Source organism: Anabas testudineus, chromosome 11, assembly GCF_900324465.2.
Source record: "Anabas testudineus chromosome 11, fAnaTes1.2, whole genome shotgun sequence".
Lineage (NCBI taxonomy): Eukaryota > Metazoa > Chordata > Actinopteri > Anabantiformes > Anabantidae > Anabas > Anabas testudineus.
The window spans coordinates 7,951,717-7,971,592 of record NC_046620.1 but is presented as its reverse complement, the minus strand read 5'-3'; the positions used below and the strand labels follow the sequence as shown (position 1 = coordinate 7,971,592).

The window sequence follows — 19,876 nt, the reverse complement described above, 5'->3', positions numbered from 1 at the left end:
GAACTGTGTGCTTCTCTAAATGTTATTTTAATATATGGATGTAGAACTATGAGTCCTTCATTACAGTTGGCAAACACACAGACAGTTACTTCTACTCACTCACACACCTCTGTCTACTCTGTTGCTTTAAGTTATATTTACTCACCATGGCAACCATAGCACCAAGATTCACAAGTGGAATTAGCTGATTAAGCTGAAATGAAGTTCTCGTTTAACTGGTACCACAGCGCGGGTCTCATAGGAGTTGGCTAGCAGCTGGAAACCCCACCGCCTGCTTGGCGCTGCACTTGCTGTGCTCACATTTACTGTAAGAGCGGATTAATTCAGAGCCAGTGCTCAAAGGCATAATCACATTCACCCATATTTCCCTCTGCTAAAATAATTACAAGTCTTTATGTATTCTGAATATTCTTCACCATTTCTTTAGATCATTTCACATTTATACCTGCATATTCCCAGACTACCTGTTAGACCCAGAAATATGCGCATGGTGCTTTTCTAAGTATTCCCATTCCCATAAGATGGTCGTAGTCAATAGTTGTAGTCTGCTGTGTTATAGACTGAGTAGAGCTCATCTCATCCATCAGTTTTGTGTATTTGCCTGAATGTGGTCTGGGATTTGTGTCGGCTCTGTGGTGCATGAAGAAAGAGACAGCATGATTGATAGATAGATAGATAGATAGATAGATAGATAGATAGATAGATAGATAGATAGATAGATAGGCAGGCTATAATAAGAGGCTATAGATAGGAGATAACCACGACAGAGAGAGACTCACATACATAACGTTACTCTTGTTAAGTGTGCAATAGCTCATCGATTGGGCTTCTGCTGCTGCATCCCGGGCCCTTCCCTCCACTTCCATTCCCGTAATCCATAATATCATCTCAGGCCTGAACCGCTTTCTATTCTGCGGGAGCCCTCTGAGCTGAAGTCTGAGCAGGGGCTGATCAATAGCCAAAGAGCATGTGTAGCGGATGCAGAGTGAGAAGCAAGGTGTTGTTGACATCCTTCTCCCTACACTCATCTCACTCACTCATCTCTGCGGTTTGGTTTGGAACGGGGAAAAGTGGACTGTGTCGGTCACTTCCACCCTCACTGAACCTCTCTGCTCTCTATCTCTCTCTCTTACAGTCTCTTTGTGTCTTTTCGACTCTCTTTGGCACCATATCTGTCTTAGCATCTATCTCCCGCACCCTCTGCGTTCTGTGTGTCATTGAGCCATGTGTGTCGTCCCTGTCAGCAAAACGTCTGGCAGACTGTCTTCATTTCCATGCTGAAGGATGCGAGGCCAGTGTGGCAGTTGTGAGAGCTATCGACTGGGATCTGTCAAAGTCCTCCCTGTAGGGAAGCTGCTGCATGCCTTCTTGGTTGGCGGCCATTCTGAGATTGCCCGTCTCTCTGTGAAAATGGCGACATATATGCTCCAGCTTTAGTTTGATCCAAGTCCTTTCTCGTTTGTCATGTTCACCTGTCTTATGTTTTCAGCTGTTTTTATCCTTCTTTATATCTTTCTAGAACATGATCCCTTCTCCCTGCTGTTTCTTTTTCTCTGTCCGCCTGGCTTTTGATGTCTTTCATTCGCTCTCCCTTCCGCTCTTTTTCTTTTCCTTTCACATAAGACACAGCCCCCTCAGTCTGGCCAGACAGGTCAAGCTGGCTGATGGGAATCAGACAGTTGTTGATCCAATTAGAGATCCCCTGAAGCAGCAGCATAGTATAGCAGAATTCCAATAAACACTGTCCTCCGCCTTTCCTTACTCTTTCCAAACATGTCCTTGCAGTAAAACGCAGTGAGCCCTTCAAGCGACTTTTCAGAGATGTTTAACTCATGGAACTTCAAGTCGAGAACCCGTATGTACCTTTAACCAAACTTGTTATTGAGAGGTGGGAAGCTTCCTTTCATTGAAGCCTTTCAGAATGACATATTTGCTGAACGAGTTTCCACTGTTCACCCACTTCAGGGCTTTGCACACTCATAGAGCAAAGCAAGGCCAGCCTAGTTTGACTCCAAGCCCTTGTGAGAGGCCTCTTTTGTAACTGTCTTGATGATGAAAAGGTGTCTGCTTCACTGAGAAAAATCTTTTACCCAGCCTTTGCACAGCTTGGGGGCAACCCTGCATCCAGGCCAAACAGATGTATGGCCCAGTTTTTTATGATTTGTTTCTGACGTATTGATGTATTATCTGCTGATTTGCATTCATGGATAAAGATGTTATTCAGCTGGTCTTACAAGACCATCCAGAGCACGGAAGTCCTCTTTGTCTACTTATACTGGAAAGAAAAGCAATGGTGAGATCTGATGTTCTCACTGTGCTGCCTGTTATTTTGCAGACAAAGGGTTGATTTTCCCCAGATGCCTGCCCATAGGAAACAACAGTAATAGCAATAATTACTTATGCATGCAGCGCTAATAAGTGAAACTTGCAACAAGCTTCAGTTTAAATGACTATTGTAATTGTACTGTCTCGTACAGAAGTACATCTGCATGCACTTACTGGTTCATTTTACTGGGTGGTAATGTGTCTATTGATGAGCAGAAAGCCATGACTATCTCTTCACAGCCAAATGCACAGTGTGGAATATGATTGAGCAGAGGCTGTGATCAAATGAGGCTAGTAGCACAGACATCTTACTCTCATTAAACTGTGTCTAGCACTGCTCTTCTTGACCCTGTCTTTATGTTTGCACATGAGTATGGTTGGGCTCGGTGTGCACACTCCAGCGCACAAATGTGTGCACATACAGTATGTCTGCGGTCGCTCTCATTATCGTGTTTACTGGTTCCTACGGCAACCCACATAAAAACTATTAGGAGTTCCCATGAAGCACCTTGTTAACGGCAGTTGTTGACCTCTGACCAAAAACACTTTATGTCCTTTTCCCATGATTTAGGATTATTAAAGAGGATCAAATTAGTTCATTACATTTTTTTAAAGCTGTAAGCAGTAACACATACTCGTACTGGAACAGTGTTTAATGTGTTGTACCTCAAGCCCGTGACCTGAAGATGACGTTTCAGCATGGCCGAGTTTATTCTGGGTTGCGTCACAGATCACGGTGTGTGGTAAAAGGTCTAACAAGGGTTTTTAGGCTGTATTGTGTGCGTATATGCGTCTGTGGGTAGTGCTGTTTGTTTTGAGGGTTATAGCAGAGAGACTTTAAGGGCAGAAAGAGGGTGTGTGTATCAAGGCTACAGGGGGGTTAGTGTGTTCACAGGGTGGGTGGGGTGGTGTGAGGCTGTTGATCTTGGGCTCAAGTCTTATACAAATTGGCTAGTTCGCTGTGGGAACTGGGGATTTAGCCACTGGGGGCAACATCAGCATGCTCTGTGTCAGATTCTCCAAATTTCTCAGATAGCTAATTATCTCCCAGAGTGCCAGAGGAGAGGTTTGGAAGCACTTTTGTTGTTTTTCTTTTCCTGCGTTTCTCTCACTCTCCCTTTCTCAGCTTCAAACTCCTGGGCTGACTCTGAAAAGTTTGGTCCCATAGTAGCCCCTAAAGCCACATAAACACATTCATATATAATGTTATTTAACAGGAGTTTGCATGTGTTTAACCCTGTAGGAGCACTCTACAAAAAAAACACTCAGCCATCTTTTGCATCTGGTGGCATTTACAATAATGACATGTTGGAAAGCGATACAACAAGCCATTCAACAAGGCTAGTAGACCTCTCTTGTCACAAGTTCATATGACTTCAGATTACTTTTTGCTGTCGTAGCATTTTTTTTCTCTCCTGTCTTGTGATGCTGGATTATTATCAAGGCCCGAGCACCTCTAACATCTGGGAGTGGAGATTAAAGCATCAACAATTCTCTTGGTGAGTGTCGTCTCTGGCACGCAGTGATGAAAGGTCCCATTGCTCACCTCCTGCTGACAGCCCCCGTCATTGACCTGCGTCGTCACAGAGCGGCCGTGTCACGAGCTGCCAGGCCTGTAATGCGAATGCGATGACAGGAGAGCCGTCAGGTCCCTTCTAAGCCACCAGGTGCAGGGCAGCAGCGGTTTAGTGTTTGGACAAACTCCCTGGCTCAGTGTCTTTTGGACTGTTGCTGAATTGTAGATCAAGCCCAGAGAACGAGCGTTTGATCCCGGTGTAGATTCTCACTATCCCTCTGTTTTCCCGTTGTTTCTCCTTTGGTCACTCAGACCTCGTCTCTTTCACTCTCATTTTTTGTGTCTCGGTTTTTTTTCTCTCTCTGTGCTCCTGTGTTTCTCAGTTCATCCAATCGTCTCCCTTCCCCTTTCTCCACAGTCTGCTTCCAAAGAGATTCCAATCTCGCTGACGCACACTGAAATGTGGGGCAGACACTGTTAAGACCCTCAGATTCCCGGCCAAGAGAGCCACCCATTTCTCACGAGAAAAGAACTTTTTCCCTTCACTATCTCCCTTCTTTGAGCCTCTCTCTCTACACATTTGTACTCTCTGTCTCAGTTTCTCATCAGGAAAGTCCTCTACCTGAGTTCATTTGTCTGTGTTAGAGCTCACCTGCAGCTCAAGTGTGAGAAAGTGCCCTTTGAGAACTTATCTTTATAGTGACATAGGTCATCACAACACTTCATCAGCCTTTTATTGGCAATTATGCATACAAGGCGCTGTTGATACTGGGCCCACTTACAGGAAGCAAGATGAGGTTGCAGCACAGCTGTTTTTTATTGTTGTACTTTTATTTGTTTGTTTTATTTCATTAATATCCATTTCGTGTCAAGTTCTGTTTGATGGTTGACACAGCTCTGAAGTGAGGACACATGTCAATCGTCTCTTACTTTTGTTCTTACACATGAAATAGTTAGACCGCCCCCAGTGTTCACTCTTAGAACAGCCGTATGAAATGTAAGACAGCCTTTATTCAAACACAGCTCAGTGAGACGCTTGTACTGATGGTTGCAGAGTGGAAAAAGGCATAAAATTTCAAATAAAAGACAAGATGGCTGTTAAAGTAAAACACAGAGGTATTATGCGTCAGGAACAGGAACGCCTTCTAGAAATAAGCTTTGGCTGACAGAGTGGTCCTACATTACCATCTCAGAGGTATTTACAAGAGCGATTACTGTGATTATTATTTCAACAATACCCTGCAATGCTCTTTTATAGGCTGCCAGCCTGGGCTGGGGTAGGGAGGGCCTGCCAACATCGTCAGTCTGGGAATTTGTCTAGCAGCTCCATAGGAGGGTGGAAACAACAGAGGAGGGAAAGACTGAAATGAGATGGTGGATGAGAAATGCGACAGAGTTCAAAAGGGCTTCTGTCCTTCTGTGGGGTTACATGATGCAGTCCTCCTAACAAGACATTGTCTTCTTCTCACCCTCTCTCTACAGCTCCCACGGAGCCTTTGCTGTGTAAATTTGCCGATGGAGGGCAGAAGAAACGCCAGAGCCAGAGCAAGTACCCTCAGAACGGGAGGCCGTGGCACAGAGAAGGCGAGGTAAGATGGTGGCAACCTCATGAAGAAGACAAGCCAAAAGTTTTAACTGTAACTAAATCTTTATAGTATTTAGTAAAACAAATAGAGAGTTTAGTAAAGTCCAAAAGTTTAATCCAAAAAATTAATTTTTCCTGTTAATGAAAAAAGACAAGGAGGAATTATGTTACCTATAATTGTCCTTTATTAGATGGCTGTGCTACACACTTTTTATGCCCCTGAATCATCTTCCCAGTCCCTCATAAATACACTTCCAACAGTGCTAACCTGGACCTGGCTAATCTAGTACTTTGGTCAGAAAAAAATACATGATTGACATTGACATGAACCCATTTAAAATATAATGCCACAGATAATGAGTACCACAAACTAATGTAATAATATACATATTATATATAAAAATACCTTTAAAATATTAAATAAAGTTAGATTACTGTTAAAACCATATAAAGACAACTACTACAGGTAGAGTATGTACTAGCAGACAGGCATAGTGACCAAGCTACATTACCTCAACTTTCGCGTTCAGCAAGCGACTTAAAACTTCCCAAAAAATATCCTGTACATGGATTTTGTCCAGAACTGTTATTTCCTCTCATGGGGCTGGATAGAAGTGATGATTAAATGTAAGAATTGATAACACTGGGACTCATATGACCAAAACACCAGTGAGACATTTTCCTCTGATGTAAGTGGGTTTTTTTTTTTAAAGAACAGGGCTCACGCTGTTCACAAGGTACCCTAGAGGACCTGGCTACAACATCTGGCTTCATGTAAACTAGTACTGCCTGTCATTTGTATTTACTCTCATGTATGACGCCGTTTAAAAAAAAAAAGAAAAGAAAAATACCGCTGATATCGATCAAACTGCCCTCGGATGTATAGGTGCTGTCATGTAAATTACATCTCAAGCCAAGCGCCTCACTGAACACGTATATTCCCGCCATACATCAGAATGCTGGGAAACCTGAAATTGGATCCAGTACTATGGTAACCTATTCATCAGCAACACGTGGAAACAAGGTTAAAGTCTCTTCATATGCTACCAAACAGCTATACTGGGAAGGACACACAGAGGATGTGGGTAGACTAGGGCCTCAGTCTGGACTATATAGAGGAGAGTAAATACACACACACACATTCACTGTGGCTGACAGTTGTGCTGAAACGGCAAGTTAACGGGGAGAGCAGAAGAGATGAAATGTTTGTCCTTCAGAATACACATGCTGTCTGTGTGTCCACGTGGGTGGCGGAGGTGCTGTTTGTGTGTGTGTGCGCTAGTGATGAGAAAGGGTTGATGGAGTACTACGATAGCTGTGTGTGTTTGTGTGTTTGTGTCTGTCCATCACATGTTCAGCAGCCCTAACACCTATAAGCCAGTGGAGCGTGTTGAACCCTAAATCACATCACTACCTTCTTCTCAGGCCCACACAGTGACAGGGTCAGCTCAGTTGTGTTGAGAGCAAGTAAGATGACTATATGCTGTGTGTGAGTGTTACATACATTAACAGGGGAAAGGAGAAAATCATTTACTGCCACAAATGGAGCAAACGGCCCCTTTTTGTCCTTTTGCTGTATTTACACTGACTGATTTAGTTATTATTAACACACAAATTCTTTGACTCGGGCTAAAAAATACTTAACAGTCAATGTGCTCCTTGTAAAATCTATTTACTGTAAATTAATTTGGATATTACAAAGTACATACACAATCTCTAATTAACAATAAACAACAACAAACCTAAAATTGAACATATTACATTGATGTTAATGAACAGTTTCATACAGCAGTGTTTTCAGTAAATTTAATAAGAAAGCTTTTTCTAATATTCAAAACATTATTTAGGATCATCTGTAAGTAAACACGTCTTAACAGACGGGGTTCCTCTCACACCTTTCTCTGTATTGGTTCATTCTTTTCCTGTGTGAGCTGTATTTCATCTGTGTGCTGGTATTAAAACAGCAAACGTGTCAGTATAGACTGGATAAAAGTCTAATGTAAGATTAGGTATTACATTTTATGCACGGATTTGACCTACAGTAAGTCTGCGAAGCTCTATAATGTTAAATATGCAGATATGCGGTCATCAATCAGCCGTAAAATCACAGGGACTGGATATATGCATGTTACTCTGTTTATCAGACCTAAGGCCATTCCTCACCTTGCGCCCTGTGGAAGGGGAGCAACAGCCCACATAATCTATTACTCTCTTTTTACTCTCTCGCTCTCTTTCTGCCTTTCTCTCCACTTTTCCCTCTGTGTATCTCTACAGTATATCTCACCCAGCCTGTATCGCTTTCTCTCAATCTCCTCTGCTCTCTCTGTTTTTCTCTGCGCTCCCTCCTTCTTGCCATCTCCTTCTCTCCCACTTTGTATCGCTGTCTCTTCTTCCCTGTGTTTGAAGTCTTCCCGCAGCAACATATGGAGAGAGAGAGAGCGCGAGCGAAAGACAGGGAACACATTGCATGATCAGTCAGGAGTTACAAGGGGTTGAGTGCTGCAGGGTGGCTGGTGGTGAGGATTGAGAAATATATGACAGATTTTCTTGTAAACTACCCAAAGTGGGAGTCTAGAAAGTGCTGTCTCTCATCGTCTCATGCTGACAAACATATTAGTCACTACATTTTTTTTCTGCAACACACACTCATGCACACACAGACACAAGCGCCATGGGTGCTCATTCTTCTCTCTCTCCCTTTATCCCCCACCACCACCACCACCACCACCACAACCCTCTCTCTCCACTTCCTCGCTGTCTTGCACCAACGCACACTCCTACACACAAAAAAACTTTCAAAGTCACACTTCTCAAGCACCTACTCTAGGGGAATGAGTGTAGATGAAAAAAAAAAAACATCCGGCTTTCCACTCTGTGTGAAAACCTGACAGATGTCCGTGCGTGTGTGTGTGTGTGTGTGTGTGTGTGTGTGTGTGTGTGTGTGTGTGTGTGTGTGTGTGGCCACTAGGCAAGAAGAGTGAATGTGTAAGACAATGGCTCTGAGCAGTAAAGCACAGGTGTCCTTACAGATGTGAGTGTTAAATATATAGTATGGATGTAGAGTTAAATATACTGTACACTATACAAAAAGCTGCTTTATACATTTCAATTTGCATTGACAGTATATCAAAAAATGCACTTTACAATAAAGGAGCATGGATGCAAAGACAATAATGCAAAATCATTTTTCACCACTAGCTGAACTTTAATTATTGATTTACTGTAAGATGCAGCAGCTGTGTCATTCTCTGCTGTCCAACAGCCGTTATACCAGAGGCTGGCAATATTTGGGTATAAATATGCAAAATTCTTAAATTCATAGTGGTATTTTCTGTTAAATCATAATTTTTCCTACATGGTGTAGGAAAGTTCAAGTCTGTCTTATCTTGCAAAATTACCATATGTAGCTACTCCCTCTTCGAAAGCCAGATCTGTCCGTGGCTGCTTCTCTTAGGACCAAGCTGTGGTCACAGGCACCTGCACAGCACATAGTACAAGTTTTTTCAGCCTCGGATCAAGTTCAGACAAAAGCATACACAAACTTTCTTTGTTTTTTCCTTCCTCTGCCATGCAGCAGAGCCAAAAGCTGACTTCATCAGTAATAAGTCACTGGCCATGCAGGGTTCGCGGTCAGGAGCTTCTCTGCTGTGTAATTCATCAGCACATGGAAGAACCAAGGGCAACACTCAGGGGGAGTTATCAGCCTCACCAGACAGCTGTCCATGTCTGCCACTGCTATTAGTACACACAAACAGGAGGACAGACGCTCTTGATCTCACATTGGTCTCACAGAAAGGGACATTTAGAGAGACTGAATATGGAACGAAAATGAAGACGATACCTTTCATTTAGCTTTCACAGCTTTAAATTTCTCTTAAACCAGTTCTGCAAATGCCCTTCCACGCAAATTGAACGAAAGGGTTCTACTAACCCTGCACACACACATGCACATATCCCCAGTGCCAGCGAGGACTTATTCACTCTGCAGAGATTCTCTGTTTTTGCTCACTCGGAGGTTTGGACCAGGCTCACTGATCCCCCCCTGCTCCTCTAAGCCACTATTCCCTTAAAGTATTGCTCAGGGTAGGTAGCCCTCTGGAGGAACAAGGGCAAAAGAGAGGTACAAAAAGATGGGTGGGGGGTAGATTAAGAGATGAGGAAGGTGAGGGATGAAAGGAGAAAGGTAAGGGGAGAAAGGATAAGAGCACAAGCTGATGAGGAAAGAAAAGAGAGAAGTGAGAGAGAAGAAGGGCAAGAAAAGGGTGTGTGTGTGTGTGTGTGTGTGTGTGTGTGTGTGCGTGCGTGTGTGTGTATGTATGCTGATGAAATCTGCCGTCCTCAGCAGCCTCCCGTTAAAAGAAATCGGATTAGCTCTCCTCCGGGAGAGAACCTTCAGGAATGCAGATGACGGATTGCGGCGCACAGGTTTCTCTCCTGGACTCTGAGAGGGCTTCACACACACACACACACACACACACACACACTCAGACACACTTACAACCACACACACACCATCACCAGACAAAGAACTTCGTTTTCAGCTGGCTCCTTTTCTCTCCAAAGGGCATTTCTTCATTTCCTCTCATTCATAAAAACATGATTGTACGTGATTGAAATGGAAAAAGAGGCATCCTCAATAGTAATGCACTTTGTCCTATTGACTAAGCTTTCTCCCACATTGGCTTTGTCAATTGTCAGTTTTTCCAATTTGAAATGAGTTGATTTTGATTTGATTTAATTTATTTTGAACAAAAAGAATCAGGGTCTAAATCATGTTATTCCCCAAGTACAATAAAGGTACAGCGAATTATCTTGGTAACGTTGTTACAGAAACATATTGACAGATTTCCCAGACACATTGAGAACATGTAGCAACACACAGTGACAGTCGACAGATACAGAATCCAGACCTGTATGTACAGTTTATCTACTGTATGTCATTTCACTTATTAGACAAGTGTAGCTAATGAAATGTTTTGACTGAATAAAGTGACAAATACTATAATTTATTTATCAGTTTGCTCCTTTTGCATTAAAACATACAGGAATAGTTTTTAACTACATTTATAGTTATTCATTTGACAGATGCTTTTATCCAAAGCGACTTCCAAGGTATAAAGGCAGGCAGGTTAAGCATAAGGAGGTAAGGACCTCTACTGGAGGTAGGCCACAGCTGGGATTTGAACCCCAGTCTCCAGCATGGAAGGTAGCAATGTTACCACTAATACTATCCTGCCCAGTTTGTTATTGAAAATGTTTATACAACTCTGTTAATTAGCCATTAATCATACATGTTGATGTGTTTTTTGTCTTTCAGACTGGCATGGCGTTAACATATGATCCTGCTGCAATGCAAAATGGGTAAGCGCTTTACTCCAGGACTTGGCACCATCGAGTAAACTCACCTCTTGGCTCATAGAAGTGTAGTCAATACCACTGTCATACATAAAGATTAATGCAGTGTCTGCACTTTGTTACTGTTTGATTAAGTAAATCTCTATAGACTTCAAATATCATTTTTCATTGTTGTGGCTGGAAGAGGAATGGCAAAGGGTGGCTGAGTGAGTGTTTACTGTACATCTGTTGGGTCTTTATATGTGTGTGCTCTTGTTTTTCTGCATCTGTATGTCATGACCTAATGGTGCTGTGGAAATAAATGACTCGGGAACATGTTTTATTTTTCCCTGCAGCACTGAGACAGGAAGGATAGTGCAGAGGCTTCTCTCTATCTCCCTCTGGCCTCAGTCATTCACAGGAAGCTCCTCACTCCCCACTTCCTAAACCACTTATCCCCCAGTGACTCTGAGTCAAGCCCAACCAAATAACTGGATGAATAGCTTTGCTCGTTACACGCAGCCTGCCACAGAAATGCCTGCTTTGCTGCAAATCTTCCAAATAATAATCCCACTTATATTTGTGTTAAGCAACAGACCTGCTAGGAAAGGAATTAGATTCACTCTTAATATATTCCACTTGAAATGTAGCCCGATCATTTCCCAGAAAAAACGGTAACTAGGGTAAAGTAAGCAGTTAAGAATGTAAAAGTAGTCAACTTTATTCATGCATTAAAAATATAATGAATCAGCCAGCTAAGAAAATAGATATGGTCGAGTGTGTAGCCAATTTAATTCAAGTTATCGTCTTCAAGTAGAAAATTATATCAAAATTCAAGTGCAGATTGGATTAGTGAATTTGAAATGTAATTATAATGTAAATTACTCTTATATAATGCATCTACAGCATAACCTATACTGTCCAGTTTGCAATATTATATTTGAATCTGAATTTAATTGGCTACCTTCATAGGATACAACAAAGGGACACTATTCAACCTACAAATTACAGTCTAGGGTTTCCTGCATCTTTAAAATATCATAGAAGAGGTGTTTCATTTATATAGATTTTAGAGACACCTCTGTTTTTTATGTGGAAAAAAGTATAACAACAAACTCAACCTTGTTTCTTAATGCATCATTTTTCTGACCGTATTAAAACTCAGGTGTATAAATGTAATGTAGTACACAACATAAACAGCTGATGCTGGCGTTGTCAGGCATGGTGGATCATTTATCTAGTATCATCAGCCAGGAATATGATCTTCAGCTCAAGTACCAGAGAGTAGGGGATGTTCCAATTAGCCTCCCAGGGGATCTCTAAAAACATCCAGAAATCACATGAAGTAGCCGACCAGCCCACTTTCCAAACCTTAACTTCTTAAAATGCACCGAGTTCTCTCCGAGCTCAGCGTACTACCTAAGCCACCCAGTCAGCACAGCGCAGAATCTGTCATTCCCCTACCTTATACGATGACAAATACCAGATTTTTCCAATTGACACTTTTATGTAGCGCTCACAATATAATATAGAAGAATCCACGGGGTAAAATTCACAGCGTGTATGTGTGTGTTTGTGTGTGTCCTAGTTCGAAAGTGGCTTTCTTTATTATATTGATGTAGAAACCTTCATATAGACATAGATAAATCAGTCATGAGCCCATTTTTGTATTAAGGTAGAATAATATCTTACTTATATTATGTACTTTATACCTCATGTGAATTATTCCTTCTCTTTTTACTTGTATTTACATCTTTAAACCATCTCTTTTCTCTTCCTCCCGTCCCCCTTTCTCTTTCCTTTCTTAGGTTCTACTCCTCGCCTTACAGCATCGCCACCAACCGCATGATCGCACAGACCTCCATCACGCCCTTCATCGCTGCTTCCCCAGTTTCCACATATCAGGTAGGCCGTAATGCCCTGCAATATGGGGAAATTGCTGTATGTGTGTATGTGTAATAGGTGGGTTTGCTTTGTGTGGGGGTCGGAAGAGATGGGGCAGGCTGCAACACAGCGTGAGGTTCTCTCTTCTTCTCTCATCATTTCTTTGCTGCTCCAGCTGTGCTCGATGGCATCTGTTTCGTAGGCGGCAAACACAACAGGCATCAGAAAACAAGCAACAAAAAAAGGATTAAAACAGGCTGACAGGGTAGAAAAAAGAAAATCGCCCATCAAGAATGAAAGTGTCTAGGAAAGACAACCACTTTCTTCCCTCCTAGTTTTCTGACCTCTTTTGTGCTCCTTCATCTGCTAAAGCAATAAAGTTTTTTCTTCATTTTATTTTTTACTAACTTCGATACAATCGCTTCCTTTTCCAAAGTGAATTTCCACATTCCTCACGGCTGTGATCTGTGGAGTAATGAAACACAACAGAACAGGAACGTGAAAATTGGCTGTGTGAGATGTCAGGAGCGTTAACCGTTTTCCGTCGCTGCACATTTCACGCGGCAGCCCTTGCCGAATCTAAACATCAAGAGGCTCTGTCACTGTGCCCTCTCGCTCAGACACTATCGTTTAACATCAGCTCTCTTTGGTATGCAGACACAGACAGACGAGGACAGTGAGTAAGAGAAAGGAGATGAGGGATAGATGAGAAAATAAAAGGGACAGATGGAGAGAGAGACAACTAGGGAGAGAAGGAAGCATAGTACGAGCGATGATAGCGATGGCTCGGGTGGTGGTGCTGAAGGTTGCTGTGCCCGTCTTTGAGGTGCACTTGATTAAAACTCTGGTCCAGTACCTGCAGTGGAGGGGTAAGAGAAAGAGGAGGAGGGAGAAAACTGGGCCAGGGCGTGTCTCTAATCCGCTCTCGGAAGGCTTCCCAAATTGATTTATCAAAAACAATGGCCGTGCTTTTGAGGAATATTAATCCTCACAGTTTCAATATCGGGCAGCTCTGCCGCCGCTTCCTGTAATATTGCCCTTCAGCCAGTCACGGCAGGAAGGTGAGTCCTTCATCTTCTGTTCAAGTACAAAGAGACAGAAAAAGGAAAAGAGAAGACAAGCACAGCAGCCATATATGCCTGACAAAAAGAAATCACCTCCTTTTATGATGGAAACTATTGCCTTTGTAATGAAAATCTCAAGGTGCACAGAAATAACTGTATATGTCATTTCTCCTTTTATATTTATGTTAAGTGGATTTTTCTTTGAGCTACTATTTTGAGGGCAATGATTTATCAAATCAGCAAATGACCCTTACCAATAGCGGTGCTCTGGTGTTCTTTTATGCCTGGCTCTGGTGAGCTTGAACAATAATTGGCTTTGTTTCCTGGAAAAACTGCTTTGATGATCCATATGACAGGAGCCAGTCCCGGCCAGATCACTACCAAGATCTCAGCTAGTGCCGCCAGCCATCCGTAGCCTGGTTTACATCACTGGCTCTACAGGCTGGCTCACCGACTGACTGAGTAAATATGTGTCTGGCTGGTTGGCGGCGTGGCTGGCTGACTTACTAACTAGCCGACTGGCTGGCTGTTTGGCTTTGCGTGTGACTGGTTGGATGCGGGGCCAACTGGCTGACCGTGTGCCTGAACGACTGAGTCACTGTTTTTTTGGCTTCTTTGTCTGACGGCCTGTTTTCAATAGTAACAGAAGCTGTGAAGTTCAGCCAGAGGTAGGGAACTGTAGGTCATTATGCTCCTCACTCACAACGAACCTAGCTGTAGAATACCTGTACCTGAGGTAAATATATCATATTACCATGTTCACATTACACAGTGAAGTGGTCCAAATCTGATCTCCTTTGTCGCCAACTGACTCAGATCAGACTCTGGATCTAAAAGTCAGGTCAGGTAAGTCAAGTTTTTATGGACCTAGCTCCAATGGACTGCAGAGCTCCTATAATGCAGCTGTCGGAACAGTTTGTTTGTTGTTTTTTTGTTATTGTTTTTTTTTTGGAAGGATGTCTGACTTCTATCTGTCATCATCAGAGAACCAGAGTCGATATCTCACAGTCTGGTAAAAATCAACAGAAAGTGGAACAACAACAGAGACACTAGTGAATAGAGACAAGCAGAAGTTGCTGATTTGTTGGAAATGTATGGAGTTCAAGCCAAAGACACTGTTGCATAGATGATGTTTTTGTTGTTGGTGGCTCATATTTCAGGTCAGATTTACGTATGCATGTCTGTCTAGGACTGCAACAGTGTTGGACACATGTCACTTACAAACAATTAACATTAAAAAATAACATCTGACAAAAAAAAATCGAGCATTAATGTGAACGTAGCTTAAGCCTGAAGACTGACTGACTGCAGCCCTACTCTGTAAAATAAATCAGACGGTGGTCATGCAGTCCCTTAGTTAGAAAATGCTCAAGATAAGTGATTAAAGATAAGCTTTTTCTGTGTCTATCTGCTGTTCTCCTCAGCTGGGGAAAAAAAATATTACCATGTTTATACAAACAGACTTGGCTTCATGTTATAGAACGTGAAGCTTGTTTAGGTGCGGATCCAAATCACGCATTTGGGTTGGCTCGGAGGAATGATTGCTCTTACAGCAGATTATTCCATGTTTGTCTTTGTTTAATCTAATCATTTTACGAGGATCAGTGGCCAGCCTGCGTGTTTGTCTGCTGCAAGCTGTCTAATTCCTCTCTCCAGAACATCTAAAAGCTATGTTTGTTCCTCCAGTCCTCCAGTCTCTTGATCATTGTCTCTGTCACTGTTTCACCGTCTCTTCAACGTTCTCATCCACATTTGTAAATATACATGTCTGTATGTATTTTCCTCTGGCGATAGCTTGGCATGCCTCTGAATTCTGGCCTATACAAAAAGGGAAACTCTGAGCACCAAACTCAGATTCCTTTTATTTTTAGACATAAAATAATCCTACTGGGGTTTTGTGGGTCCTCTCCAGTGGTCTGTCCCTAGAATTTTCAAAACCTATCACCTCTTTTTGCAACAGCACTTGGTATGGCATTAATATTATTACAATAATAGGGAAGGAACCTAATTTATGGGCTCTATGCACAAGTCATACTGTTGGCAATAATGAGAAGGCAGGAGGAGGATTTGCTGCTTCCAGACTTTCGAATTCATTTTGTAATTCTTTGGCACATTTTAATCTGTGTAAAGTTCGGCCATTTTGGTGCATTAAAACCAATGCAATCATTTTAAAACCTCCAGACTCGAGAGTATTTGAACATATTGTGAATGTTTGAACAGCATTTATTGCTTTATGTGGGATACTACTTGAGTTTGAATAAGATTGAGGGACATTTATATTGTGACCATCGTTTTACATTTCATGTGTTTCCCCTCAGGTCCAGAGTACGTCATGGATGCCTCATCAACAATATGTTATGCAACCTACAGTAAGTATTTTCCCATTCACCTGCAGAAGTTGCCCTCCCTTGACTCCCAGTAGGACCCCCCTTTAGTTGAAAATCTGCAGTTTGTCTCTAGTTTCTGTTTTCGGTTTTAGGAGGGGAGTTGATAAAAGAGGCTTATTTTACTTTGGTGCTACAACATGGACGCTTTCTTATATATTTAGAGTAATATAACTGATCAGAGAAATATTCCCTGTCTGGATAACCGTTTAAGAAATATTCTTTTTCTATTGCAGGTCAAATGTTAAACCAGCTAAATTGCATCCATGCACATGACATTACAGTATCACTTGAAAACGTCTAATAGCCAAATGATTACACCACTTTTGCCTTGTAGCTTCTATATTGAGCTCCATAAAAATATATTTTACCATCCTGATAACTGTGTTTCCATCTTACTTAAGCATACAAACATATTTAGTTTTATTTTTTCGGTTGGGAGTTTATACGTGTTCGTTTTGCCAGGAAACAATTTGGCGTCATTTACCAGACCACAGCACAGACAGGCTGTAGACTGTTGCTCTGGGTTACCGAGCCAGACAGCGGACCGAGAAAAATAAATATTAATTAGATTTCGCTCACCAATAACACAACAGTAGTCAATTGCATCCAGCAGTATTTAGTAGTAGTGGAACAGTACAGAACATTAGTTTTCTGAGGCCGAAGTCTTGTTTTTCTAGGTCATTCTGTCTGTAAATTAGTTACTTAATTTTTTAATTAGAGGCTAAATCTAATTTTCCATCTATTAGTGAAAAGTAAATTTACTTTAGATGTGATTTGATTGATGTTTAACATTCAATGATTGCAATCATTGAAGACTATTATGTTTTTAGAGTCTGAAATAGCTTTTATATTAAGTTTTAGATCCATATTTTCCATAATGTACCTACAGCAATGTCTGGAATATATCCCAGAATTGCCTCTGTAATGTTAAAGCAACAGAGAGCATTAGTTAAGTAAATTGTTTTAAGGTTGAGCTTTAATTGATCTTAGCACCATAAGTGTTCCCATTTTGTAGCCGAGACGTGTTAAATCTTTCTGCCAGAGGCTTTTTGCTTGAGGCTTTTTCTGGCCCCTCAAGCACATGCAGTGTATTTGTTCTCTTTTACTCCCAGTTTATTCAGTCAGTGAGACTGGGAACCAGTCAAGGGCATATTTGGTTTTTTTAATCATGAACCAGTTTCACTGTATCACAGACAGGAATTTGCACAATAAAGCTCCTATTTAAAGCCTGATAGAGTATAGCAAAAAGAGTGCACTTGAGTATATACTGTATTTAACTGAGCTGTGCAGTGTGTTACAGTACATTACTGATTCTGTAAGTTTGTTTTCACTGAAAAAATACCACCCTGAGGGTAACAGTGAAATAACGCTATCTGTAATTGATCACACTGCAGCTTATTTTAAATCTTACTATGAAAGTTGCATGTTCAGGGTAATGAATATACATGCAGGTGAATATGTAGTGGCTTAAGATCAGGATTTATGACGGACACATTTAGGAGTTTTTTTTGGAAGGCAGTGTTGTGCAATTAACAAATATGGTGCAATAAAAAACTATTGAAACTACAAAACCACAAGTGTTATACACTGAATAACTAGCAAATGTCACCCAGCAAAATGATGAGTTGTGTTTCCTTAAGTAGTTTGTTTCTTTTTTTATTTTTTAATTGATTATCAGTGAAAGAAAACAAGAAGCCAAAGTTTTATCTGGTGCAGATGTTAATGGGCTTCCTGGAAATCTATAAGCTGTTATTGAAAAGTTATGTTTGTCTCTAGCTATTCTTGAAAGTGACAGTACTGATATTATCTTGAGTCAAGGAGACAGCTGCTAGTGAGTCGCTGCAAGTAAACAAATTGGGAAACACTGGACTCTACAGCTGATGGTCCAACTCTCACTCACTGGAGGAGTGCTCAACCAGCCGCGTGGTTCCCTGCTGCGGCCGTTTACCACTCAGTCCTACCCATCTCACTTCCACTCCCGCTGTGGGACAGTGAACATGTAATCTGGTCGCAGCAGGCCACCAGCCCGGCAGACACACGCATACACCACACCCAGCTGCAGCTGCCCTTTAAGACGCTCAGTTTGCCTTTCAGCCACGTGGCCTCCTGTTTTTTTTAAAGCATCTTATTTCACCCAGCTTCCTTTTTCCTGTTATATTCATCTGTAGTCAGATGCCGTGACATCTTCACTTAGTAAAGTGAAGATGTCATGGATGACAGACAGCATTACGAGGTTAATGACAAGAATGACGGAGATCTGTAATCGTGTAACTGCTCAGCATCTGCTGTACTGTCTGGCTGTGAGCAAGTGTGTATGTGTGTGCATCTAAACTACACCAATGCATGACTTCATTTAACTATGCATACCATTTTCCACAACTTCTGGCATCTTCTCAGGATCTCTAGTCATGTGTTGTTATGGTTGGTCTGTCAGCACACAGGGAGAACATACACAGTTGGTGTAACTGTTCCTTTGTGTCTGATACATGTTTGTGTGTACTTCATGTTTTGTGTATTGCCATATGTGCCGTCCATATTCATTATTCCCAACCAGCTTGTACGACTGCCTGATGGTCATCCATCTTCCAGCCATATGTCATGAGGCCTCTTGGAGCCATTGGCAGTAGCCACTAGTCAGTAGCCACATTGTACAGTAGTGTACATTTCATCACGCCTTCGTGCCAGCCGCAGCCGTGTAGCCATATTTGTCCCCATAGCCCAGTCCTCATTGTGTTCTGGTAGCTCTGTCTATCACCAAATGGCTGCTAAGTACTAACCCCAGCTGTCACAGCCGTCAGTGGATCATAGCTAACAAATCTGTCTTGCTTTATGACCCACGTTCGTATCTGGTACCAGCTACATACACAGCAGACCACCCCTTACACACACACAGTCTGCCACCAACTCAGTGAATCACATCAAATTAGCCAAGCGTGCTAGCTTCAAGAGCTTGGGGGCTACTCAAAGCATTAAAAACCAATTGATTGTGCCGCAATTTGGCAGCTCCTGCCACATGTTGCGTGTTAAATCAGTGGAGCGTTGTGCAATGGTTCTCCTGGTGTCCTGGCAATATGGAGGTGGCCGAGCATGGAAGGGGAAGAGGTCGCTACTAAGAGTCAGACTGAATAGAATAGAGCTGTGAAATTATTCCTTAATCCAAGAGGAAATAAAGTATTACCATCAAAAGATGATTATTAAGTCTCTGGAAGAAATACTACACAGTAGTAAATGTACTTGGCACATAATTGTGCACATAATTTAGTCTAATCTTAGATAAAGTTGGAGACCAAATTTAAAAGAGGATTTTGCGTGTTTCACTGGTGTTTGTCAGTTTGTAGAGTTTAGAAAATCAGCAAAATTGAAACCAGAGGAATTAAAGCTGTTAGTGGGAGAGGCTGAAAATCACTGTGACTGAGTAAAGCAATGAAATATCAGTATTACAGGAAGAAAGGCTTTATAGAAAGATCACTCCTGTAGCTCTTGGGAAACCAGCAACCACACAGAAGTCGCATACATTCGGTGTCCTGGGTACACAGAAACCAGAGTCAGCAAATAATATTGAGGGTATAACACAGGTGTAAACACACACTGCATCGAGTGAGTTAAACGTGACTTTTACAAGGGATGCAGGTGATACCGTGTCCTTAAACTCAACTCTGTGTTGGTTTTTGGATTAAGTCCTTCCCAACAACTAGCCGATCGAAATAGGACTTTTGTGGAGAATTACACGTCTGTGGCCTGAAAGTATGTTTGTCTGAGCAAAGAATTCATTACAGTGTGA

The 19,876-nt window shown here is 41.9% G+C and overlaps 1 protein-coding gene across 4 annotated transcripts in view; it reads left to right on the top strand.

Annotated features, from left to right (window-relative positions):
- rbms3 (RNA binding motif, single stranded interacting protein) overlaps positions 1-19,876 on the top strand; it is a 226,793-nt gene that overhangs the window by 191,470 nt on the left and 15,447 nt on the right. For all 4 annotated transcript variants that reach the window (XM_026347586.1, XM_026347585.1, XM_026347588.1 and 1 more), the window contains 4 exons: positions 5,324-5,430; positions 10,744-10,787; positions 12,569-12,665; positions 16,027-16,077. In XM_026347586.1, coding sequence (XP_026203371.1) covers positions 5,324-5,430; positions 10,744-10,787; positions 12,569-12,665; positions 16,027-16,077 — 299 coding nt within the window. The remainder of the gene's footprint in view (positions 1-5,323; positions 5,431-10,743; positions 10,788-12,568; positions 12,666-16,026; positions 16,078-19,876) is intronic.